The sequence below is a fragment of the Hylaeus anthracinus genome, unplaced genomic scaffold (assembly GCF_026225885.1).
Source record: "Hylaeus anthracinus isolate JK02 unplaced genomic scaffold, UHH_iyHylAnth1.0_haploid 12000, whole genome shotgun sequence".
Taxonomy (NCBI): Eukaryota; Metazoa; Arthropoda; class Insecta; order Hymenoptera; family Colletidae; genus Hylaeus; species Hylaeus anthracinus.
In genome coordinates, this window is record NW_026534347.1 from 5,841,454 (window position 1) to 5,869,175 (window position 27,722).

The window sequence follows — 27,722 nt, forward strand, 5'->3', positions numbered from 1 at the left end:
TGCCTTCGAGCTTCGCCAGTCGCAAATGGCTTACTACGATTCTATCGAACGAGACAACGTGGAAACAAAGAGAGAATTGTACATCGGATAGTTCTAATCTTTACATTTGAACCACCCATGTCATAGACAGATGGACCTAGAACTCATAATGGTTTCTGTGTACAAAGTGGTGTGAGCACATTATGGCACTTTTTTCACCTTTGGTCTCCTTGAATTTTAAACATTTTTATATAAAAGAGGCTAGAATTAATACCAAATTTCTTAGTAAAGTCGTTATTTTTCTATTATATATCGTCCACAGAAACTCCATCTTTCAAACGCCAAGCTTTACTAGAAACGAAAACTCATGCAAAACGCGGCTGTTTCGCAAGAAAAGTTGCAGCGAACGCTCCCTTCTATCGCACAGGTTCGACACGCTCGTAGCCACGTGACCAATCCCGTGGACAACTTCGTCAGAGAGCAGAAGAGACGAACCAAAGAAACGGATCGACGCGCATTCCAACATCGAAAAGAAAGATACGCGCGCGAGCGTGCCGCGAGAAGGAAGGGATCCTCCGGAGCGAATGCAGAAGGACGTTATATAACCTGCGTACGCTAGTTAGGTCTGATTTTATATGACCAGTGCCGCGAGTGAAAGTCGGGCGGGTCGAAGAACGGAGCCAAAAAAGGGGGGCGATTTCACGTGACGCGAAAACCAGACGCGCGTAATTATCGTGGGACGCGATCTCCAGGAAATCTGGGTAACAGAAACGAATTCTGTCTCTAAACTAAATTCTGTCTATTGACTAAATTAGATAATACTTTTAATATTACCAAATCAATTTTTATATCACGTATATCGCGATAAACGAACGTTCGCGAAACAAAATTAAGAAGTTTTTCTTGGAAAAATTCTGAAAGATACGCGTGTTTCGAATTCTCCTGGTACACACCCTTAAGGCCGCGGCTCGCTCGTTCCTTCTATCGGAAATATAATTGGCGCTTTGCAAATCCATTAACCGGCCCCGTGTGGCAGGTGGTGTTGCCGCGGTATTACCGCCGCTGGGCCTCCTCGCTACTAATTCATAGTTTCATGCTTTCCACTGCTTAAAGACTTAATGGAGGCCGCGCACGCATGTGTTGCAAGCGGCGCTGGACTACCGACGTGTTACGCGACCGTAGAAAAATGACCCGCGCCGCTTCCGTTCGAAAGACATCGGAAAGCGTTACAACGTTTGCGTGTCGACCAGGCCCGCAACTCGTCGAGATAATCCATTCCATATATGCGACTGGAATTGTTCTTCAGGGACACCTTACCGTTACGCGGTGCTTGTAACCACTTTTAACGCGTCGGTCTGGGGCTGAACTTATAGGCGGCACGAACAGCGATTCAAATAGTGTGAAAGAAAGACAAAAAACAGGTCCTTTTTAAAATGATAGCTCTCGAACTAATAGAATAGCCTCTGGGAACTTATGTATAAGATAACGAAGTGCCAACTTGTCGACACTGTTCTTCCATGCACCTCGAGTTTCATTTCCCTTTCGAATCGTGCGTTATCGACGCGTTGTTTGAACAACGAGCAGCGTCCTTTCTCCGTGAGGTTGGCGTCGAGATACGAGGTGGATAACGTTAAAACTATAATAATGTTTACGCGGACCCGTGGAACTCGCGGATCGCGCGTAAGACGGCGAATAGCACGGCGCAGTAGATCCGTTGGCTCGCAATGCGATACAAAACCATGGGTTGGGTTAGATAGTGGATGCATTTGAAGCTACCATTAAGCCAGTGATTGATAATGCCCGCAGACCCGTTCTGCGCCATCGCGTCCGTCCGATCAAGGTCTCCCTGGGTATACCGATCACGCAAAAAACGAAAAACACGTGGCGGCTGTGGCGCGCAACCACGCAAAATCGTCGCAAAAAGCGAAAGAAGTGACATCCAGTCCACTCCCACCGACATTCCTCCTACGACTGTGTGCCCTGCCTATATGCGAGTAAAAAACGGTGATTAGCGACGAAATTTTTGTTTGGACATTGAACTAGGAAGGATACAAATTATTTAAATTTGCTCCAATTGAATAAATTTTTAGGTCAATGGCAGTTGATTTTCTCAGGAATTAACAATCAATTTTCTTTCTGGTAATTTTCAAAAGGGGGGAAATGAAAAGTGTGATATTTAATGTTATATGATATAAAATGTTAAACAATTGAAGGAACTGGCAACTAATTTAATGCAATACTTTGATATCTCTTGCTTAAAAATTGAAAATTGGAAAAAGAACGAAGCAACTTGCTAAAAAGGTGGACGCAGATACTGCAACGTACATCGCCCTTCGAAGGGGCTGAAGAGGCAGCCTTCGCGTAACAGTCAGTTCATCGATGTACGATGACAGCGCAAGTACTAACTAACAGAATGCTATTATTAATTTAATCTTGAGGGTGGAATAGAACGGACGATTATAGTCGAAGCTAAAATGTAGCAGATACGGAGGACAAAAGAACCAGCGGAAAAAGCGAGAATGACGGGGTACGGTCTCTATGAGAACCATTTTTCGTCGGCGAAGATCAGAGAGTATGATCTTGCCTGCTCGGTAGATAGTTGAGAAAAACATTAAACGGAGTACCTGCGCGATGACTCGGCCAATTCTATCCACAACCCACCCTTCTTCCCGTTTAGAAAAACGTGGTACCAGGACGAGCTGCGTCGATTGTTTATCCTATTACACGTTTCGAGGCGAGCATTCCATTCGTCGAGTTCCATTTTATCCTTCGAGTTCCTTTCTTCGTGTATCCCCAAATATTGAAATTTCAAAGCTAGGTTGGTAAAACAAATTGAGAGGAAAGCTTTTGAAACGATCTTTCTTTGTTTCAAAGGATCCTGAATCCGCTATAACAAACTTCATTTCCCTCGCGATTGGAACTGATCATTTTATAAAATCAAAGCTATAAAAGTATACGGTGGAACCACCTGTCGTATCGTCACGCCGATATCAGCAAGATGGTTGACAGGTGTGAAATGACCCGAGTTACCAGCGCCTTCATACCAATTTTTTCCTGCCAGGTTTTGCCATAACGGGACGAGGTAGCTTCGTTCCAGAATAAGCCATCAGAAACTGCGCGAGAGGCATTATGATCGGTGCCAAGTTTCGTGTGGCACGCGAGAGATTACTTTCTAGAGCTCCGGCATACATTCTACATAGTTGGAAGGTTTCCTCGGGTCTAGGAAACGTCCGGATATGATAATAAGTGATGCTCGCGCCAACGTTTCTACGTCGAGCACGATTCGAACCCTCGAGGCTACGTACCAGGGTTCGCATCAACAGCTCCGAGAACCAATCCTCTTCCCTGAAGTCGCTGTCACGACCACCGGGAACGTCTCTGTTCTCTGGAACGTCTTTTAAATCGCCAGCGCCTTTCCAACAGTCACGCCTCTCCGACTCTTCTTTTCTTTCGGCAAACGCGAACGTTCGCACGTATCATAGTATTTACAGTAACAGGCTGCTTCTCGACACCGGTACTTCAGTTTTGCGATAACAGATACTACTTTATTAATCGTAATACAGATTTTTGGCGAACTGTAAAGTTCCGATGGGGCTGGTACTCTAGATGGAAGCTGCAGAACAATGTAACATTTTAAATTCTAGAACGATAGAAATGTTTACTGTAAACTATTGGTGTGTAACGTCGAGTATTAAAACGTAGCACGTTCGTCGATCGTCTAACGTTCATCGATTTTCAGCTCGAATTCTATTTCGTAAAGTAAACTGAACTCTGCTTGCTGGTATAATTAAAAAAAAAAAATCTGCGACACAGAGGGGAGACGGTCACGAGCGCGTCTTCACGTAGCGAGCTCTTCAATTGCGCAAATATCTCGGAGCCCCGATGGAAGAAATTAGCATAATGCCGGGAAGCATTAGGCTCGTGAGCGCAAATTGTGCGGCGGGCATCGGCTCAAAGAAACACACAGGGGAATAGGTGAAGAAGGACAGAACGAGAAAGAGGGTGGTAGAACTAGCGACAGAAGTAGGTACAACGAAACGGAGGCAAGAGCCTCTTCTTCTGCGAAATATGAAAAGTCGGATAAGTCGGCGAAACGAAGACAGTGGAAAGGAAATCCGATTCGCGCAATTCCTATGTAAATGGTCATTAATCGCTACCATCGACGCGCGAAACGTGTTGTTCGCGCTTCTCGTTTCGTTGCCGCCATCGAACGAAACTCGCATGCGCTGTTTTCCAAGGAGTTTATCCGTTCCAATTGCAATTACGTTCTAGGAATCGATGAACTGAAGTTATGGGAACGACAGGTATACTTTCGAATCTGAAGATTATTTTAATGCATTCAACATTGTGGAAAGTTGATATTTAATTGCAAGGTAGTTTTTTTGAAACCATAAATAACAGTCCATTGGCAATTTTGAAGGATAAACAAATTATAAAAGAAATACCTCGAGCAATCAAAGCGTTTTCTTTTTCAACTGTAACGATGCGAAGCATCCTCCCAACTTGGTACATTATCCACCACAGCCAAATTTTATGTAACAAGCAGGATTGTATCCCAGGCATTCAGTAGAATAGGATCGTCTATGTTGGCCAACAGGGGGTTATCTGCTTAAATAAGACGTAGGTCTGTTTGTTACCGCATCATGGGAAACCGGTTGGAGCAATTGTGATGAAATTCAAAGCGTATCTACAGAGTACCCCGATTTCAAATCTAATCGCAACATTCTTGTCGGAAGGAGGAATTGCGAGGTGTGGCAACCGCAAAATGCACGATACCCCTCTCATTATGGTACTTGCAACTAAAACATCCATAACGAGAGGTGTAGCCAATGAAATTTACAGAAAATCGACTTGAAAGAATTCGTTAACAAATAACTAATCCTCTCCAAAAGTGAGTTTTCGATCCTAAAATCCCCCATTTGAAAACTGCGGCAAATATAATCCTCGCCCTGGAACGCCGGCATTCAATAACACCAAAGTCGATTGAAAAGCGTTGTTCCGGTACGTTTCCCTCGGCGCATCGCTGCGATTCCGTTACAAGGGTGCAGCACGACGTGAAAATGATTCCACTTATTTTAATAACGCTGCTCGATCGGCTCGGGTCGTACAATCGAAAGGGAGCGAGTGGAAGCTGGGCTCGTTACGCGATGACGACACATCGGAGATCCATCGAAAGTCCATCCCATCCGAACGTGAAAGTGTTGCAAGAAAAGCAGGTTATTACAGGTAGTTACAGGTGGTTACAGGTAGTTGAGGGCACCGTCGGCTCTCCTTCGCACTTCCTAAAGGCCGTTCCCCGGCCTACAAGCACGACCGCGCACTCGTGTGCCTCCTTCCTTTCCCGTGACGCAATATATCGTGTCTCTTTCGATCCAATTCCTGTGGCTCGGGGGGAGGGGGTGGGGGGCCAATATCAACGGAGCTGGTGTACGTTTTCGTGGTGTAACTGACCTGTCTCGATGGTACATTAGTTGCGCCGCGGCGACCGCAGAGACCTGTCCGTTTCGTTCCTTTTTTCGCTTTCTTTCTCTCGTTTCGTTTGCCCTCCCCTCGCGATCGGAATGCCAGCCGGCCAGCTGCGACGAAAGCAAATGCGCCGGTGTAGACATTGAATTAGCGCGATATATCGCACAGAGTTTATCTCGCGGCCCTCGACCGTCAGACAAATTCTTTGATAGATGCTGTGCCGCGACTAGATATCGCGGATTTAATTCTTCTTGGATCCCTTCAAACTTTTTGTTTAAGGTTGGTTAATTGATTTCAATACCTGCCCTAGAACACTTCGCAATACACGTCTATTTCATACTCGAATAATCAAAAGATATATAAATCTGTCATTCATACTACGAATGGTTTATTGACAACGTTTTATTTTTGTTACAGGTGAGTGACAAACCACTGGCTTTATTGTACCTGAATAATTCTATCGTCTCGGTAAGTGAATACTTGAAATGAATCAAGGAAACATTAAGATCCTTCGTTTGGAAATGTAAAGACTACATAGGAATCCCTTGTCTAAAGACTACATAGGAATCCCTTGTCTAAATTAGATGGTGTCAATTTCTACTGTTTCTACTGTTCCCAATTGAATCGTGACATTTATTCACGAGTTTCCCCAAACGAGGCGATCCCTGGAGATTTCCAGTCGGCACTTCAACTGCAATTATCTTACGATATCCAATGGAAGAAACTCAACCGCGGATAATTAACATAGACGGCGCTGATTCTTCGTAGCCGACACCAACGATCGCTCCGACCGGATGGATCGCGTTACGCTCTATCGAGATCGACCAACCTCGGGAATAGGAGATTTTCATTTCGTTCCTTCTTGCCGTGGGAGAAAGTGTTGCTGAATGAAAGACAGGTTGCCTCGGCCAGCGAGGCCGATTCGCAACAGTTCTCGTGTTACCGTTGCTATACGATCAACTCCTCGGGTACCGAGATTTGAACGTACGTGCGGAAATACTCTAGTTAAGTTCATCTCCAGTGATCACTGGACGCCTATGGGCGTTCGTCGGAAACGAAAGGGATCGATGCGTGTTAAATAACAGAATGTAATCAGTTCAGAGGTTCTTACCACAAAGAATATACTTAATCCATATGTGTTAGCTATCGAGATTTTCTGATGAGGCCTCATAATTCGGGGCCCTCGATCATTATAAACCCCCAAGATGTACAGGACCTCAGAATCTAGGTCCCCAGAATTCAAATCCATCTTATTTCTAACAAAAATGGCAATGAACTCTCAGCAGGAAAGGCTCGGAAATTCACTCTGAGGACGAGCGAGCGGTAAATCTGAATGCTCATTGGACGGTCGTTATTCAACGGCGCGCGGGGAGCGGGAAGGGCAATTATGGAAGCATGAATATTTATGGAAACTCGTGTACCGTGTAATCTTTATGAGACAACGGCCGCGGGACGTCGCCCGGTTACAGTGATGCATCCACGGTTTACTTTGTCGGTGCGCACTCGTCGAACTCAATTACCCCGGCCAACGGGAGGAGGAGGGTGGGGGGAGAGGCAGAGAGATCTCTCCTGGTGAAACCACGCGGTCGAAGAAGCGATCGATCCTTCGGTTAAGTGGCTACCACGGCCAGATATCTATTCGCTGACAAAAGGACGTGCGATGTACACACAGTCGGGGAAATACGATCTCCCTACTCAAGGGGGCAGAACGAAGGCGCGTGGCTTTTTACGATAATTAACGTGAATCTTGAGCGAAGATCGCGTGGGATGCGCGGCTGCCGTCATTAATATCCACCGTGGAAGGGAGTAGATATCCCCGGACAATTAGGAAATCAGTTTCGGTCGTTTTCTTTCGTGTTGACTTTGCAGGCTATCATACAGCATAATGTAGTGTAGAATAGAATTGAGAAATTAGGATGGAAGTAACACTAAATCTACCGACATTTATTCGTGTCTATTTCCACCGTGATCGATTAAATGACTGGTCTCAAAAATGCTATTTTCGATTGTACGTGATAAGCACGTAATGGCATAGAAAAACGCAAGATGCAGCTTTGCGTTGGTAAATAATCCTGTCGAAAAAGGTGCAAGCACCGGAGGATTATCGTTAGAGGTCTCCAGGCTTAACTAACTGCGTTCCTTATCTAAATGGCAATAATAATTGGCTGTGAAGCGTATCCCGTATCGATACTCGACCAACGTGCGATGCACTGCCATGGGAACAATGCACCGTCTAACTTATAGCGCGGTCGGTGTATAGGAGGCGTGCAGACGTAGCGCTGTCTCGGAGATGATAGGTGCGAGGTACACATTTCTGAAACGAAAGGGGGATAATTTGAAATTATCATTCACGTCTAATCGATAATGGGCTGCGTTCGCGAGAGAGTTCCTGTTTGACATTCTATCCGCGCAACGGAGTATCGCGTAGCGCAGCGAAATAAGTTCCTTGTCTCGGATTCTAGGAATATTTAGAACTAATTTTTTTCTGGTATCGCTTCGTTTCACTCGAAGCATTCTTTAATATTACCCACTTGACGTCGTTCAGATCACTCGTCGTGGCGATGGATTTGTTAAATTTTGGGAAATAAATATTATCAGCGGTCATTGTTGAGATACAAAGTCTGGAATTTGTATATTGGCAGGAGAATGAACTATTAATTGCACAGGAAAGAGTTTAGATCGATAATGAGGGTAGTTTTCGAACAATTAAATCCTGAACGTAGAGGCTAGGCTGGAGATTTCAACGCGTGGTACGCGGTAGACGCTGGAGACTTCAACGCGTGGTACGCGGTAGGCGCTGGAGATTTCAACGCGTGTATAGAAAAGGCAAGTTCGGAGATTTCAATGCGTGGTACGCGGTACGAACTGGAGATTTCAACGCGTGGTACGCGGTATAGGCTGGAGATTTCAACGCGTGTATAAGAAACGCAAGTCCCGTGATTTCAACGCGTACTACAGCGCTAACTCCAACTTATTACGTTAGATACGCTCCCATAATTCAGTTCTAGGTTTCAGAATGAAGTAGGATAGACTAAATCTCGTATTTGCCAAGTTATACCATCCAATATATTAAGATTTCCTTTCGTTAAATTGAATAAACTTATTGTTTCACGAATCCTTACTATGACCAGGTTATTGCAAACGCGAAAATTGCACATATTGAAAGGAGATCGATCGAGGAACAATGAATTTCACTTACATCGGAATATTAATCTCGCTAGAAAATTGATTTTTGACACATTGAATTTCGATTAGATTTTCCCTCGGCGCACAAGTAATTTTACACAGTTTCCCAAACAGTCGATCTGCGAAGTGGGTACGGTATAAATCATTTCAAGCGAGGAAATGAGGCAGAATGCGCGTGTGCAATCGCACCTTTTATACGTCTCGTCATCTGTACAAACACGTGCATGCACCAACCGCAAGAAACGTGCTGTCCTAGTTTATTTTACGAGGAGGATCAGTCACGTATGCAGTACGCATATTAATGCCAAAGCTTGCTGTCATAAGCAGATTTGCAGAAAACACTGTCGCAATAAACTGGAACTGTTAAAAATCTTCTAGTTAAGAACCTAAATTCGAAAGAACTTCGGAAGACAAGTTAACATTGGAGAACAATCAAAAAACGCGAACGGAAAGGCACCGAAAAGAACTCAGAACCAGCATTCTATAGGAGAGTAATATTTTGTAGGTTTGAATGGCTAACATTGAACGAGGCTAGAAGTAGACTATCGGCCTTCCAGCGGTCCGCTAATTAGTAAAACGAATCACGTAACGTCTATGCCAATTAGCGCATAAGCGAGCGTAACAATAGCACCGCAATCGTGCCTCGCTAAGTAATTGAGGAGCATGCCTAGCCGCGCTACAGTTAACAATAACCTGCGACGCTTTATTTCCAAGGAAAAGCGATATTACGTTACCGCGCACGTTCAGAACAATAACGAACACTATCCTCTTTTTCAGGAAAACGATATTTCGCGATCGTTATGCTTTTTCATTCGATAACTTCCTCTGTCCGTTCCTCTTTCTTAAGCGATTATCGTCTAATTATCGGAGTAACGAATTTGATTCCTCTTTCAAATGGCGACTAAAGTACAAAGAAAACTCCGAGGAGAATATCCTTCTTGTAACCAAAGATCCTCCGCGTTGCGTTGTCGAATACTTCACGGTTATCGAGCGCGCAAATTCTTTTTCGTCTCGCCTTTGTTTTCCGTGTCCTCGAAAACTCTCAAGCTCCACCGTGGGCAGCGACCGTAGAGAAAGAGGCCGTATCGTCCGCGGGGATCAGCGATACTAGATGCAAATGGGCTGCGCGAGAGTAGCGACCAGGAGTCCCAGCTTCGAATCTTAATAAGAATTCACTTTCTGGTCTCGTTGATTACGGGATTAACCAAGAATCGCGGATGAAAGTTTAGTGGTTTCTCACAGTTCGGTAGAAACCGTGATCCGTGAGCGCACGAGGCAATCTGCGCCACAACCTAATTCAATCTAATCGTCGACACCTCGCCGATTGCGCCATCGGAAACGTCGCTTCGAAAGATGAGTGTTCGCCACCGAGAAGAGTATCCCTTGACGAATGCATGTAATCAGGGGAATCGTTACGCGATTTAGCGGTTACGCAAGCCAACCTCTCGGCGCTAACCCGCGTCTTCTCAAATGTTCAATGGTCTTCAACCGATTGCGCTCTCGCTTCGCACGAAACGGGACAAAACGGTGTCATCAGCGTAATAGCGGTTCCGAGGAGTACGTCGTTAAAGGTGTAAGCGGCTCTTTGTATCCCACCGCTCGTTGGTCGATTTAGGAGAGCAACGGGTCGGTGATTGGCTAATCTGCGCTGAAATTTTGCACTGGAGAGGCGTCTTGAGAAGTAGGTGCATTTGCAGCTGTCACGTTACCGTGAAACAGAGGGTTAGTTTTGAATCTAGGCGTCGACAATCAGAAAGATAGGATTAGGGTAGTTTAGCCTGCGTGGAGCTTTATTTATTAAGTATCAATCATCTCCTAAGATCGATTGGGACCTTATGATCCTCTTCAGGTCTGCACCATTTCGACCTTAGTAGAATATACACCCCTGTCCATAAATATTTCGACATCAACTAACTTTAATGAATAATTAATACACACCGTAAATTATTATTATAAAATGTGATTGACCAAATTACACTGGGGCAAATTATCCCTCCCTACCTAGCTATGGCCTTCGACTTCAGTACAATTAATTTCTGCAAGAGAAACGAATAGAACAGAAAATAGTCCGGTCGACAAGACTAATATTTCGTCAAGCACCTACCAGCGACATCCGAAAAAGTATACTATTCCGAGTAGCCACATTCCTCTGGCAAAGAGCGAAGAAATCGCAGAACTAAGCGACTTCCTACGAAGAAATACCGATCCAATCTCGAAACGACGACGACCAGGGAAAACGTCGCGTCCGTCCCGCTGCTTTAATCTTCCCCCGGCTATCTCCGATCGACAAAGCGGCAGAAGCAGCCGATGATACATCGCCAATTTCAGAAGAACCAAATGAACACTTAAGCGACACTCGGACCGGCCGCGCGATATAAATCTTAACGATTCGTATCCATCATACGATGCCAATTCTAGGATCTCGCTACCGCTGATTTCGTATCTGCGAAAAAAGTCCCGCTCCGAAACGAACCTCCGCTCGATTTGCTCGACTTCGTCGGTCGTCCGTGCGTTTCAATCAAGCGACAACATCGCGTCTCGTCCGCGGAACCTGGCACGCATACGCGGAAAGTCAATTAAAGTAACACGGGCCCCGGAGGATCGAGGATGGCGTAAGAGTCCGCGACCTGGGTCGAACGAGACCTCGTAACAGCGCCTTCCATCTCGAATCCCCTACCGAGGGATCGGTTGTATCGCATACACGCGGGTATCCCTATCTCGATAATAGAATGATCTATCTGCAACGAGCGGCAACAATAAGCGAGCACGATATTATTCCAGTACCGTGGCTGTATCTCGGACGCGCGGGTACTTGATCTGGGAGCAACCAGTACCTAACCCAACAAATAACAATACGGTATTGGCCTCACGTAGCGTACAGGGCCTAGGATCAGCGCCATTATGCGCTGACGGCGAAAGAGGTTCCTCTCTTCGGGTTCCTCTACGTACCGCACACAGCACCCTTTGGACAACAACGGACAGACGTACGGACGCAGCCTCGATCCTCTTCTCTTGCTCATTCTCCGCGGATCCTCCCCTTCCCGTCCTGCCGCCGCTGTCTCACCGGATCCAGCACGTTTTCAATACTTAATGCGCCACGGATGAAGCCCCGTTCAATTACTCGCAACGCGATACCACGGCTATTTATTGCGATCTGCCAAAGCTCGTGCATCTCTTTCCCACTTTCGTAAACCATCACCAATCCCCTTTCTTTCCACGGATAGGATCCGTCGCCTTCTTGTTCTTCTTCTTCCACCTTCTTCCCGTGTCTACGGGTTCGATTTCTACTATGCAATTCTTCCTTAACGTCGCTATCCACACAGAAACCATTCCGTCCCATTGTGCTCTTCGGCGCAGCTCCTTTCGCGGTCTTTGACCACGCTCACCCGGTGTCTCCAGGCTTCACGGTGAGTGGTCGCCTTCGAGGTCTCTCAATGTTGCTAAAGAAGTGTGACAAATGTAATGCAGCGACCCCTCGAGCTACTTTCATTCAAGGCGATCGCCGTCCTAGCCTTGCGTCATTCGAACTCTGCGGTCACCCGATTCATCCGGCGATGAACGCCAGAGGCTACTCCAGAGCCTACTCCCGAGACTGTAATTCATCTGGAGGGAGATTCTGTATCTGTGAATTTATCGCTGCATTTGGACGCTGCTACATTTCGAGCACGTTCGAACTCTGAATTTTTTAGTCGTTCTTTTGTCAACCATGTACTTGGAATGCACTATTAGAATGTACTGTAGAGTTACTGTCTTTCAAGTTGTCAAATAGTCGCACCTAATGCTGCATCTCTTCTGGCTCATTCAATTTTTGAACCGTCTACATTCCAGGTTGTTGCTCCAGGTCAACTTTCACCAAAAATAATTAACCTTCTATGGGCAGAATTTTTTTTCTGCAAACGTTCGAGTGGCTACAGAGTCATATTACAAGCTACAATCTACGTTCTTCGAGAAGTCCCAAAAGTATAAATAAAATAAATTCCATGATAAATTGGATAAACGATTATCGAGTTAAAGAAGCAAACTAGAATCCTCGGGAATATTAAATTAATTTTCGGCACCAATTCCTAGCTGACGCGTAACTACGTGAAACGAAAGCTCGAGCTAAAAGTATCCTGCACGATGAAATAGTTCGCTTGCCCGTCAATTTGTTTGAGGGCGTCCCTGCAATTTTCAAACGCGGACGAAGGGGACGCGGCTGGCTTTATTATTATTTTCTTGCAATGTATCGCGTTTATAGCCGATATTCCGTGAATTTCCGGATCGGGAAGAGTGCCTTCTTCATTGCGAGGAGATTACCGAGGGCAGATACCGAGAAAGGTTCGAGACCATCCCTCCGCAGCAGCGGAACGGCGTGCAACATGGCGAACGTAATGGACGATCGTTCGCGAACGGCTTTCACACGATAAACAATCGATACCGACGTCCTGTTGTTAATCCGGAATTATCGTCCCGAGGCTGGGTGGAGGCTGTTATCGAGAAACCAGGAAGCAATTGGAAGCCCTTTTCTTAGAGTGAGCTATTCTTGACGCGGATCGCTATCGTTCCGCAAATTGTCAGGTCATTCCATGAATAATGTCGTTCTTGTAGGCAACTTTGAAATATTCACCGTTACTTTCCACTTTCTATGCTACTTTTCTGTCTCTTTTCACGAGAACCTAACAAGTTTTCCTATCCTTTTTTTAATACACAGGCAGTCACCCAACGTGTTAAATAATACTAAATATTTATCAGAAATTCGTGTGCTCAATCTCATAGATAACACTTAATAAAAATTCCCTTGTCTACAGAAATAGCGAATCATGCGTCACATGCCGTTAATTTTCTTTCAGTAAGCCTACGCCATTCCTTCCACGCTAAAATGACCGATGGAGGAACTTGGTTCCCAAAACCTGAATCGTTTCGGAACGATCGCGGATCGCCCGTGGCGAATTTCCCTCTCTAATGCCGAGTTATTTAAAAATCGCGCCGATGAATAAGCGCGTCTGTCATTCGGTAAATAAACGATTTCGTTCCGCGTGATCGCTGAGGTGTCTCGTGGCGGCTGACGGTAACATCTATTCCGACGAGGGACCGCGACTCACGCCACTCTGTCTCGGCCGACATTGTAACGATCGCATCTAGATCCTCGACTAAGGTTACTGCTGCTTCGTGCCAGGAGGGTGGACGTTTCCACTCGATCGGTGCTGCCTCGCGAATAAACAGTAGGTACGACGTGACCGTTTCAAATTGGGAACGCTTCCTTAGCGATTTTTCTCCTAGGGCTCACAAACCCATGGAAACGTTCTTCCTAAACAGTTCGCTGCGTTATCGTTCCACCGGCCTATCGTTAAGAAGAATGAATTCTGACGGGGCATTATTCGAATAAATAAATTCCTGATCCTTCAGAATCTTTGTTATTTAGATCGAAACTGATTTTAAATGCGTAAGATAGTACATGATTCCTATTAACATTATTTCAAAAGCTAGCGAAGACTGGCCTTCATTAAATAGGAGTCCTAAGTCCAAGTCCTCTCAATCATGGATCTAACCAACATTATCTTCTGACATTTGTTTTCCTTGAAGTCGATAACTAACTTCGATTGTATTTTAATTTTACAAGGCGCTAATTCCGAGCCCCCTCACTTGTATCTCCTCCAAATAAACTATACTCGAACAGGATCGGACTGTAACAAACTGTGAATACCTGGAGCGGCTGGAACGCGGAAAAGAACGATGTTCGAGGAAATCCGTGTTTCTTAATGAGCCACTAAAAACGGATTACGGTTGCACTTTACTACGAAACGCGGAATACCGCAAGCTCGGCCTCGTTAGTATCCCGAAAGGTTCGTTGCTTATTTCCGCCGTCCTCCCACCACCTCCCGCGCTTTCATTAACCGTCCAATTTCGGAATAATAACGTTTTACCCGCGCTCGTAAACAAACCGACAAGTGGCTAATGAAGCGATTCCTCCTAATCGTGATTACCACGTTTTTTAACCAGAAGAAATTCAATAACATTTAACTTATTTTAGAAACTTAGAGACGACATTGATTATGGGATGAGCTAATAGTTGATGTGACCTTAAATAAAGTAGTAAAAGAGAGACAAAAATTTAAAGGGATATTTAGAGTAGGCGGTACGATGATGAAAGCAGATCAAAAGCGAAAGGAAGAAGACGTAGCCGAGGCATGCGTGCCTTTCCAAGGGGTAGACGTCTCTTCTGATGTCTTTTTCAGCGGCGAGACGAGAAAGATACGCAGCGATGCTGTCCTCTTCCTCTCGTTCTTCCTCGGCACGATGATGATTTCTCACAGTCTGTTACCCGGACGGCCCCGCCGGTGTATCGTTTATACTCCCAAGCTGATGTACACGCCGCAATAACAATAACAACGAAGTGCATTGTAAGAAACTCCGTTCCGAGGGAACATCAACTCCTGAACTGGACGGGAGAGTTCTAAACGCTCACCGACGTAGCGCGGTTGGGCGAGACAGATAAGGGGTTAAAAGGTTCCCAACCCGTGAGATCGCGAGATTCTCGAAATAGTTATGCCATTAACGAATGCTGCTCGGGATCCCCGTCCCTTGACCTAGGATTCCAACCAGGACGCGCCCATCTTGGAATCATAAAGCGATGAAAACCGAGGTATGACGTGTTCAAAACATAGTACTTGTAACATTGAGGTAGTCATCTTCTTAACCTGGGACCTTTGGACCTGGTCCAATATTGAGGACATAAAATGTTAAAATTACCGACACTATCATTTAGAGCGAATATCGTTCTATTCTTTCCATACTAATTTTAGTCCAAAGTAACCCTAACAATTAAATTACATTAGTACGAGAAGAAAAATAATTCAGGTCTGAAAGAGTTAATACTATTCGTCTTGTTAAATCGGATACGTCCACTTCTTCCACCAGTCCATTTCCTTCCGTTTCCTTGTCTCCCTTTCCTCCATCCTTTGTAACCCATTTCCCGAGCCTCCAGATTTGACTATCGCATAGATCGATAGATCTTACCGTAGGCCACGGATAGCAGCTGGTAATAGAGCCGCTCTTAGCCGCGAGAAGGACTGTATCTGGTTGGTATCTCGTCTCATCCACGGCGGCGTTAAGCTGCGAGCACACACGGTGCCATCTCTGCCGAGGATCACCGATACGTATTGACCGGTCGGCGCATACAAGACCCGCAGCCGTTTAAAGACGCTCAACGGGTAGTTACCCGGGAGAAGATGTATCTGCCGATGCCACCTACTACAAACCGACTGGCCTCGACTGGATTTTAAGCTGCTCGAACTCGAACAGAAAGAAGACGATACAGATAAACAGACAGAGACGGGGACAGGTGAGGACTTGTAAGAGGAACAAGGCGAGAGATAGTGGAAAGAGAGAGAGAAAGGGAGGAAACATGGCGCCCAACGCGGCAGGTAGAATCGTATCGGCAAATTGCAATCGACGACCGCCTTGTCGGCAAGTTCTCTTGGTAAGAGGAGGGTGCTTCGACGAAGAGGAAAAACCATGCTGCAGAGAGAGCCCGAGAGAGACACGGGGGTTATCTACTATCCCGCAAGTGATACGAATATCCGGCATTGTTTAGGTCTTCGGGGCTAAGAGTTATCGGCGGTGAGCGTTCCTCGAATCGCAACCCGCTATCCTCATTGATACCTTCCGCTTTCCATACGCGTGGGTAGAACGATCTATATAGTCGAGGAGCTATCGGATAAGACCGGGTCAGTTCGTACACGTCGCGTCGGGGACGAAACGATCGTTCGCAGACTATAAATCCTAACGGGCACACGCCGAAACGACGTATGGATATTATTATATTTCAAAGTAACGATCTAGTACTCAGAGGATGTCGGTCGCTTTCATTGAAAGGGACTATTGAGCCGTTCACTGCACTCCAAATAAGAGGATACTCTGTATACCACGGATTAGGATCCACAATTAATCAGAACTCGCTATTTTTTCTTTTTTTTCATAATTCCAAGATGGTTAACGACGCAGAGTGACGAGGGAACCCGGCATGACAACGTCCTAACAATTACGCCGTTTGCGTTCGTTCCCTTATTGTGTGCGCGCGCTATTAAATTCGTGGTAAGATATTGTACCATGAGAATCCGTTTTGTGGTTAGGAGGACGCCGCGCTGAGGAACGAGGCGGGAGCATTTCGAGCTGCTGTGAGAACGACGGACTCTGAATCGTGTTACTCTGGAACCTATTTGAAAGTAACCATTTTTCATTTGCGTTGTCGTCTAAACGAAATCCAACATCCAGTGGAATTAGATCTACCCTTCTAGCAGTCGACACCTATACAAATACAGTAAATGTAAATCAATTCAATGGAATCAATTTCGAAGTCATAGTAAAATTGGAACGCTAAAATAAAATACACGGTTTACGTAGAGAATGCGTTTAGACAGAATCAGTGATATCATACACGCCCATCGCGACGATCTGCCCTTTACCAACGCTCTTCGCGTCTACATTCGTACATCATGATACAGGATAAATCGCTATGTGTTTCCATCGCAGCATCCCCCCGCCCCGAAAAAAAGACAAACAGGCCAGGAGGAATCGCGCGTTCTTTCACAATAGAAAGTAATATACTCGCCCGTAATACGCGTGAAGGCACAAAAAGGTTCGCGAGGCTACAATGTTGAAAATCAACCAAATGAGTCGACAGTCTGCGGCCCGACATTGTCAATAACAATTTACCCGACGTTGCATTACGAGTTGTTTGCGCGAGACAGAGGGGGACAGATGCTCGAGCAGAGGAGAGTCGTGCGAACTCGCAAATAGGCTGCAATCAGCAGCCGGTTATTCAGGCACAGGAGGACACTGGCGGAATCTCGTCACGATCAGAATAATTAATATTCATCGACATCGGCGAGGTACCTAGCAAGGCGGTCGCTCTCATTCGAAGTTTATTCCCTTCTACTCTCGAGTCACAACAGCTTCAGGCCTGGGCACTCTTTACATCGTTTCAAACATTATTTTGTTTCGCAGCTATTTGAAATAAACGTGAAGTATGAATGTAAAAACTGAATAATTGCGAACACGTGTAACACATGTGTATATTATTAATGATATTTTATGCTTTACCATTTCTGCCCGTTTTCATAGGTTTCCCTAGAAATGCATGAATATCCCCAGTCTACTTAGAGGACAGACCGCAAATTAATTCGAATAATTATTTCGTATTTCAATGACATTCGTCCGGGTCTGTAGAAAGTTTCTCGAGGCGTCGATCGCGGATCCCCGATAGCCGCGTCCGTCCGTTTCCAATCCCGGTGTCAATTCATCAATTATAAGCGTGGATGGAGATCATTGTACACGATCGAAACGTGTACAAGGGAACATGCACGGGCAGGGCAGGGTGCCAACCCATCCGTGGGCGTTCCAGTCGATTCGCTCGAATAGTCTCGAAATGATCTCTCGAGAACTCGGACTTTCCCATGCCCGTGGCGGGGCCCCATTGACAGCAAGTGTATCACGAAGGGCGACGAGAAGGGGGATCCTAAGTATTGTTGCTCGAAAGAAAGTAAACCGCGCCACCCAGCCACCCACCCGCCCATCGGCGTGGACCTTCGATTATTAATGGCAGCGGTGGTGGTCGCTGGTCCGTGCAACACGGACGCAAAAGTGTGCATCCGGTTTTCTACCGGCGTTCTCGATCTTCTCTCCAACCTCCTAGAAACCTCGTGTCTGGCGTTGCCACTATGGGCCCCGACGTCGGAGCAGATGACCTTGTTGCGGTCCGCGAGAACAAGAATCCTACGAGCGAGTATCATGCTCGGGAGTGATCGATCCACCTTTTCATACGTCTGTTTTGATATTACGCGAAAGATGCTTCGGGAAAATTGGGACAGATAGTCGGGGAGGTCTGTTGGCACCCATGGGAGAACGTGGATTTGATTTTGGAGAAATTTGACAGTCACAGTTGTTCACATGGAAATGTCTACAGGGTTGAAATTTTGTCTCGAGACAATTAGAAAATATAGAACCTGACATTTGTTATGTTACTTATTTTTGTATTCTCATCAAAATTTACGAATTCTATTCAGATATGTTTTGATTAACATTTAATCCCTGAAATTAATTATTAATGTTCCTTAGTGAAAAGAAACCATAAAGGAACCATAAAGACCTGCTCACGCAAATAAAAAATCGTGTTTACAACCTCGCGTTATAAAAACCCTATTACTGTACAAATTAAGCAATCAAAGGCCGCGAAAGTAAGCAACGTAAACGATGCGCGTTATTCTCGAGCAGACGTGTGTCATATCAACTCGAGCCTGACTCGATGACCTGGCACTCCATTAATCCTCGTGGGTTAATTTCTGTGAATCGCAGGGAAATTTTCAACGAAACTTTTCTGACAAACTTGCCAATTATTCTGCCACTCTTCTGCTGTAATACTCGGTTAGATGTTGTGTAAATACACCGAGTTTGTGTACAACCCTTGCACGACAACATCGTGTATAAATTCTACCGATCACCGCATCCAGCTCGACCGTCACGATATTAATTTATCGTAGGAGCAGCGATGCATCGCGATAAGAATGCGATGAGGGATCGACGATGATTAATGATAAAGGAGCATCCTTACGACTGTGTGACGCAACAAAGGCACTTCGTCAACAGGTTTTTCAGATACATGTGCCGTACGAGTTTACGACTCGATGGACAGGCGACCTGTTAAATCAGTCACTCGGATAACTATTATCAAATGGAGTTGATGGTACTTGAATATCCTTCTTAAATATTCTCTAAACAGAACAAATAATTCTATATTAATTATTAGACTGCGGATGTACATATATGCAAATTCATAAAGAAAACTTTGAACGTATGTCTTCATATGTATATTATTTTTGATACTTTCGATTCGCAACTTAATAATTCTAGTTACACTAAATTCTCTTGCAATTTCAGAATTTGAGTTACTCGAACCTAAAAACAACTCCTAAAAACGTGCAGAAGCATTACAATACTAAATTAAATCGACATAGACTATCAACACCTATTGTATCCCACAAGATTGTTCACGATTAAAACCCCTGTCAGGTTTCCTTTCCTAAACCCTACAATAAGCCCAATACTACAAATCTAAACAACAAGCCCTCTTAAGAGCATTAGGAATCACTGGTGTAAACCGACAACCGCGAGACCGTTTTTTCCAAAAACGATCGTTAAGAAGACGAGTAAACATATGGGAAAAGAGCCCTCACCCGATGCGCATACCACAGCCCTAACCGCGTGCCATCCTCTGTCGGCGATATCCAAGATCGACGCTTCTTGTATCGGATCTCCTCAGCTTTTTCACGGCCTTCTTTCAGGTCTGTTTGGCCAGCGGTTACCCAGTTACACGCGTGTGCGAGCGAACCGCGATATGTGGCCAGGGTATGTGCCGATACCCCATTACGCGTGGTTCGTTTATTTTGCGGCTTTACGCGTTACAGATCTTACTGTAATATTCCTTTGTACTTACAGCGACGGGATCCCCCTCTCATTATACTTTTTATCGCGCCGACATTATACGGAACGCGTCCTATTTCTCGGACGATCCCATTCCTCTTCCACGTCTTCTTGTTTCGCTCTCGGCTTGTCCTATTCCCCTTCGAGGGAATCGTCGGCTTTCACTGTTTTCCTTGCGTTTCTCCAACTCCTGAAACTGAAGGGCGTTGCATCGTCAACACGTTGACAACAGAAATGGGTGACAGAACTTTTTATTAAGGAGTGAAAATGAATCTGAACAGGATTCGTGAGTTTGGCGAGGTTAAAGAATTTTTAGAGAAGAAAAGTACTACAGAACCAAATCGATGTTTCCACACCTTAAACTATTAACTCGTCCTTATTAGCCACCTTATAGAGTCGAATTACGAAGGGCTGAAAAATGTCAAACTACGCGAAACATACTCTATGATCTCCTATTAAAGTTGAAAATTATTTCCACTCGTAGTTTCCCAGCAAATAAAAAAAAAGAATATCCCCTCGAGACCACCTTAATTTCCCCGTCTCGCGAATGAGAAAACCCCCTTCGGACTCCAACTCGGAGAGATGGCTCGGTTTTACGATACCACGACGCAATCCCCGAGCGGCTCTCGCCGCGCCGATTCCAAAAGAAATTGCAAAACCGCGGGATCCAAGCGAAGAGAGTTTCAATCTGCGTACATTCCATTTAAGATGAACAGTTTTTTGCTACCGCGACCGATTTACGCCAGCGTCCTCGCGCGGCCGCGCGGAAAAGAGAAGGAAAAACGACGGTGGAAAAGGGACGACGAGGAGGGCGAAGATTCGTCGACGTTCGTAGATGCTCATCAACTTCGTTAAAACGCGTGCGATTCTCTGAGAGCTGGTACGAAAGGGTGGGAAGGAGCTTAATTGGGAGGATTTACGCGGCGATTTCCAGCACCACTTCGTTGCGTGTTATCGATGATGAGAATCTCGCAGATGTTAATGTCGATCTTACCGTATTAGTACCGGGTGCATGCGAAACATAGTCTGCGGGTAAATATCGGAAGACCCGCGGCGCTCGGGGCCAGTTCTCGCCCGTGTGCGGGAAAAGACGATTATCGGGGATTTTACGCGTAGCTTCTGCAACAACCTAGCTTGTTGGGGCATTTTGATGTAAATATGGTACGTTCCCAAGGTTTGAAACTGGAAATGTAAAGGGAGTGTGGCAGTCCGAATAGAAAGTTGGAGCTCGAGTGTTTACGACTAACAGGCGACCACAAGAGTAAATTACTCGTGTCCAAGAATTAAATAAAGATAATTTGTAAGTCAATTAAAGGCTAGGAGTAACTGCCTTTCCTGAACGTATGCGTTTCGTTCCTGACATGTATGACACCATGCTTTTAAATATAATTCGCAACTGGTAGGGCAGGGCGAGACAATGATTTCTCTAATAATTAATACAGTTAAAAAAAGAAAAAAGAAACAGTGATCAGAAACTACAGAGTAGTTTCGAATCCGAAACTATTCTCGGCCGAAACACGATGATTCACAATTCGAATGGTCATGAAATGACTAGTTTCCCGATAAAAGTAATCAATTAACCTGCTCGCAAGTTCTCTCCTAGTTGTATTTGTTTTTGTCAGTCGGGCGCATTAATGGGTTCCTTCTTCTTCCCGCCAAAAAGCTTGGCCGGACAAAGGAGGAGAAAATCCGCGGGGTTGAAAGGGGTGTCGGTTGACGTCGTAAATCGCCTCTCCCCTGGATTTATGCGTAATCTACGCTGACCTACGGCGGACGGTTTAATGTTGCAGAGTTATGCGTCGAGGATGAACAGGGCGAGAGCGCCGCGGCCTGTTACGATACACGCTTAAATATGCATACAGGGTGTTCGCGCCATTATTGGCCGCCAGGTACCTCGCAAACTTCGTATCGGCAACGATAGAAGAAGAAAAGAATGTTTGGTTCTTTTTGTATGCAGAGAGGTGGCTGTGGAAATCGCGTCTCTAAGAAATCGTAGGTTGTCGAATATCTGGGATTCGGTGCAAATAAAGGGGTAGAAGAAACTAGGCTCAGCTACGAAGGGCTAGAAGTTTCTAGGCTCAGGTACAGGAGGTTGGAGGCTGCTGGGCTCAGCCACGAGTTCGTGCATTCGAGTCTAAGCATGATTTTCTCCGCATAACCGAGGTTCTGTAACCAGAATTTGGGAGCAATCGAGACCACCCTGTACACGGAAGAGTGCACACGCGAGGATCCCCATGGCGCTGGTGGGGGATGGAGAAGTGGGACGTCGCGCGAGCGTCGGGCAGCACGCGTGTGCACGCGCCCGATTGCGGCCGAGTTGCGCTTAGGAACGTAACCGACCTAGCCCAATCTCGGCGGCCCACGTCTCTGCGAGGGAGTAGCCGCGTGCAACGCGTATGTGCCTGGACGAAGCCGTGCGATGAGGGCCGAAGGGAAAAGAAGAATGAACTGAGAGGGAAAGAAAACGGTAGAGGAGGAAGACCAGTGCCGCGGTGTGCTGTAAGAGTTAACAGGGCGGTGCGTGGGTCACAATGCCTCCAGGGTACCGGAGAAGCCCCCCTGCTCCGAGTCCTCTTTCTCCTTTTCTTCCACGGGCGTCGTCGTTGTCGTCGTCGTCGTCCCGCGTATCCTCGTCGTCTCCTTCGTCGTCGTCGTCGGTACGTGCCACGACTCGTTATGGAAAGCATACGGGATATTGTTGCTCGTATATATGGAGAGTACGAGGGAAGCGCGCCGTGCTTGTACTATGCAGATGATTCCGCGATATGGGCTATTCATTGTGAGTCATTTAAGAGTTTATGCGGTGGGTACGGGCCACGGCCGCGTACGCGCGATATGTTATTATATTGCGTATCGAAAGGTCCGCTGGTAACGCATACGCCGGCTCGCATGATCGTAGCTCGCGGTCCTTCGCGCCGTCCGCGCCGCGAACACCGCGTGGCCCCTTCTGCTGGAATATATAACGAGTGCAGGTGTATTGCCGGATGCGCAGCGTCTTTAGGCCTCTCCGTCGGAACGTACCCGAACAACCCCTGAGTTATGCTTTTATATTGTTGGATTACCAGCTTCCTCCTCCTCGTGAATCGCCGCGGCTCGCTTCCCTCTGGCGAGGATTTTTTCCAACTGCCAATTCTTCTCCTTACAGGAAATTATACCAGAAAAGGATATGTACGCGCTGGGCTAGCGATAGGTTCCCCGTAGGTTGGCGTAGATGGACGACAGGGTTGCGGAGGTACGCGTTGCTTGCGAACGCTTCGAAAGATGGCGCTTTCGATAGTCGGAGTTTGCGATGAAAAGGTTCAACAACGAGCGATGTTAGATTTCGAAAAATTTAATGAATGCTGCGCGTATAGGAGTCACGTATTTCTTGAGATGCGAAGCGAAACAGAGGGCAGCGTGGATTTCTCTTAAAACTTGCGATCAAAATGACGTCTCACTGGCATTACAGCTTCTTCGGAGGTCAAATAACACTGATATCACCCATGCATTAACCAAAGCACAAATTAGGCTCACGTCACTGCGTTGTTACCCACGAAAGTCCGTCGTAGATTATCATAGTTCCGTGTCACTCCAATTTGTACAAAGAATTACGTTCATCTTAATTTCACCATTGTACTTATATGCGCAGCGTCTTTACGCGCGCGCGCGTGTGTGTGTGTGTGTCACTCCAATCCAAAATTACTCCGATCACATTATAAATACAGATAAGGTGCGCTTTCTGTGTCATAGTCGAAGATATCGAAGTGGTCCAATTAATATCGACTGGAATCGAACACGATTCAGCAAGGCCTCGACCGTTCGAGGGAGAAAAAAGGCCGTTCCCAGCGGGGATTATGCTCCTCCGCAAGGACTAGCATTTTCTTAAAGCGGGAACACGGATAGAGCACACGTTGGCTAGCCTACTTGCCGTACCGCCGGCTCTTTTGTGGAGTATCGATGAATAAACAGGCAGAGTTGCGATAAAACGCCCGAAGCCCTCCGTTCCCGGCGTGTTATGCATGCGAGGGACCAAGGGTAAATGACGGAGGTGGCAGCGTTGATGATGGTGGTGATGCAAAACATGATAATAATAATGACGACGTAGACGTCGCCGGGAATAAAACGGACACGCGTCTGCCCGCGTCCCGCCGTTCCTCAGAGCTTTGCGCACGGCTCGACGCGATGATCTCTCTCCTGCTAGCGGAATGGAAACGATGATCGGGACTCGGGATGATCCCCCTGTAGCTGGTCGCGGGAACCGTCATTATCTCTATCTAATTTCCCTCCCCCGCGACTTTGGGCAACGGAATAATTGGAAGGAACGAAAGAACCGAACCCTCCAGCTACCAATGCTCGAATCAAGTTATACCACCCACGTGATTCACCTCCGATCGGATTACCTCGGCAATGAGTCCCCGTTTGTTCCTCGGCAAGCTTCATCGAAGATCTTAATGTTTTGCTCTTCGTTTGAATCGTTGATCATGCCAGAGCAACTTTGATATTTCGGCACTTTGCTTTTTTTCACTTTGTCTGATGTTATACAAAAGCATCGCGAGGTTTAGTTTACAAAGTGACACGGTAGAAATGCAATTGTTATCTTTAACAAAGGCAACACTTTTCACGTTCTTCAGCGAAATTCTTAGTTTCGTCAGCGTGACATCTTATATATTTTTCTTATTTTTGCAGGACGAGTACGGCCAACGCAGACGCCTATCCACTCCCAGCGGCAGTCCAAGTCCTCCCAGGCCGACGAGGCTGTCCAGATCCACGGGCACGCTCACCCGAGACGAGGACACCTTCTGCGAGTCGACTAACACCCTTACCAGGGAGAATCAGGGCCAAGAAGCCGAGAGAAAGGGCTGGTTCAAGTCTTTGTCTAGGAAGAACAAGTCCAACATGAAAGTAAGTCGAGACTCCCCTCTGATATCTATATTTATAATTATTATTCTTGTATCCAATGTATAATGCGGTGCTGGATTAACTACACCCTCTTCTTGGAGCTTCCTTCTCTTCCAATACTCAACACATTTCACCTATAGCCAGTTCCATATATATTCGTACCTTCTATGTCTATTGAAGAAATTCTATTAAACTAAATAATGAATTTGACGTAATCAAATAAATGTTTTACAATAAATATGTACATAATTGTCATTTAATTCAGACAAACTTCTTCGATAAACACAGAGGCCACGAATATTTCTAGGACTGACTGTATATCGATGCAGGTGCCACGAGAGTATGCAATCAAATTCGTCGCATCGCTACGCAATGCCATTTTACAGAAACCACCAGAACGTTCAATGTTTAAGGCACGCGACGCGAGGTATTTTCGTTCGTGACATCATTCAGTCGGAGAACGGTTCTCTGAAGCAATCAAATTCAGCAAACGTAGAGGCTGTCGACTACTTCGAAACTGGTAGCGAGTGGGCGATGTTTTTGTAGCGAACGGACTTTGAAAGTTTCTTCCGCGCATAATACTACGATAAACGCCTCCACGGTGACGCGATACGGTTTGAACAAAAACTGAACCCTCGCTAAAAATGGTCGCTCCTTCCCCTAGCGAAAGAATTTTATTTCAGAGAATTATTCCCACGATCAGACGACGTTCGCACGATCTATGCTACTCCACTTTGTATTACGCATGTTTAAGCCGTTCGTTGCACAAATAGATTGACTTCACGAAACAAAAAGTTTCGGGATACCTCCGTCGAAAAGGGGGATATCGAAAGGTCGAAAAATCGGAAGTAGTAGATTTTCGTAGAGCCGCGTCCGATAACGAGCGGAAGAATGGATCTCGTGTACGCGGCGAGCCGAGTGAGCCAGTGCATTCATCAGTCAGCGCGGGTCGCTACGGAGGGGAGCCATTAGGCTAGTACAACCTCCAATTACCAGTTTGATTAAATGCTTAACTAACTCCGCGCTCTGTGGTTTAATTTAATCGGGAGATTAAGTGCCGATCCAGGGGGCTAGCCTAACCATCGGCCCGCGGAATAATCTCTGTCCAGGGCACCGATTCCGATCCTAGCCACTTCGATAGAGGCCGTTCGGGATGATTGCGTGCGCGTGAATCTCGCTGTGGACGATGATCTATCGGACGAGTCTTACGTTCCGTGGAGGTGGATCATGACTCATGAAGGCGCCACGGATGGAAACGAGCGGGAACCAACCATTTTTCTCCAGCGCGCGAAGAATACACCTTTGTGCTCGGCTTTATCCTATGTATTTCGTGTAACGCCGCATCCTCCTCGCGCTCAAGTTCGATCCATCGATGACGACCGCGATACAGGTCCTGTTCTCCGTCACTATCGTCGTTTCCATCTTCGAGAAGAGCGTTGTATCTTCGTGGACACCGAGATAAAATGGAATTTGGGGAGCCAAAGCTAATGGCAAATGTGTTTTCTTGATTCGTTACGATAATCGACGATTTCGTTGTTGCAGGCGGTGGACAAGAAGCCCAGGATACCGGAGAGCGAGATCTTGACGACTGGCACCGAAGACGAGGAAGCCTCGTCCGCGCCTGAACGAGTCTCCGTGCAGAAGAACCTACGTTTCTTCGGTGACACGGATCAGGAGTCCGTTTCGTCCAATAGAGATCGCAGGTGAGCTGAAGTACTCGTTACCCTTCGCGATGCAACGGAAATCTACGTTGAACGTTCAGTATCTCGATGCGTGCTTAATTCTATGTTCCAGAAACAAACGAGCCGACGACCACGCCTGCTCAGGGCGTGATGTTACGAACTCCAGCCGCCACAATTTGGGCATTCTGTCGCCACCACGGAAACCACCGAGACTGGCCGAGAGCGCGTTGTCTTCCGGTGAAAGTACGACAGGTGACAGCAGCCAGCAGAGCCAAAACTCTCAGAGGTCGCAGAGATCCGTCGTATACCTCCACGCTGCTACGGGTGAGTCCTTTGAAGTCTGTCGAGTCCGAGCCAGTGGTCAGCCACGTCCGTTTAACACGTTGACTGCCAGACTAATACTCTTGAAAATTTCTACTGTGATTAAATTTCATTCAAATTAATTTTCTTTGACACTTAATTTTCAAAATTAATTCTTTTAGTTCTTCAGTGAAAAGCGTTAATTAGATTTGTCCACTTGTGTGAAATATGTTCTTATAGAAAATTGGAGAATAAGTTTCTTCATTCCTGAGCTTGTAAAGCATTGACCATATACGGGTCTGCCTCGCTCAACTGTCATAGCCTAACTGTGAATCCTGAACGTTATCATTTTCTTCCCCCTAGTGGGCGAGATACCTGGACCCAATGAAAGACGCAGAGCGGCGAGCAGGGAGGAATTAAACCGACCCCTACAATCGCACACGAGAACAGTATCGAGGAGCGTGAGCGTTCTCGCGCCGTGGAAGCCGAGACACTACAGGGAACCCTTCGAAATAAATTACGACCAGCAACTGCACCCGAAGCCAATGGCGACCATGAGGCGCAGACAAAGAAGTCGCGAGACACTAAGTCGTCGGGGAAAAGACGCTCGACGAAGCAAGGACAATATCTCGAAAACCGGTAAACTGTTATCTTCTATTCATTCGATAAAACTTCCTCTTGATATGACTAATAAGGAGCCTGGCAATAATTAATCAGAAATTTACACATGCTGAATAACACAAGATTAACGTCACCTCCATTTGAAAGGACTTG

The 27,722-nt window shown here is 46.1% G+C and overlaps 2 protein-coding genes across 5 annotated transcripts in view; one reads left to right on the forward strand and one right to left on the reverse strand.

Moving 5' to 3' along the window:
• The window catches only part of LOC128890119 (uncharacterized), a 124,476-nt gene that overhangs the window by 95,315 nt on the left and 1,439 nt on the right, over positions 1-27,722 (forward strand). The window contains exons 4-7 of the mRNA XM_054148341.1: positions 24,754-24,969; positions 26,509-26,669; positions 26,761-26,972; positions 27,312-27,587. Of these exons, the coding sequence (XP_054004316.1) occupies positions 24,754-24,969; positions 26,509-26,669; positions 26,761-26,972; positions 27,312-27,587 (865 nt within the window). The remainder of the gene's footprint in view (positions 1-24,753; positions 24,970-26,508; positions 26,670-26,760; positions 26,973-27,311; positions 27,588-27,722) is intronic.
• LOC128890126 (GPI mannosyltransferase 2) overlaps positions 1-27,722 on the reverse strand; it is a 112,778-nt gene that overhangs the window by 75,448 nt on the left and 9,608 nt on the right. For all 4 annotated transcript variants that reach the window (XR_008460555.1, XR_008460556.1, XR_008460554.1 and 1 more), the window contains exon 2: positions 20,102-20,284. The gene's annotated coding sequence lies outside the window, so the exon portion shown is untranslated. The remainder of the gene's footprint in view (positions 1-20,101; positions 20,285-27,722) is intronic.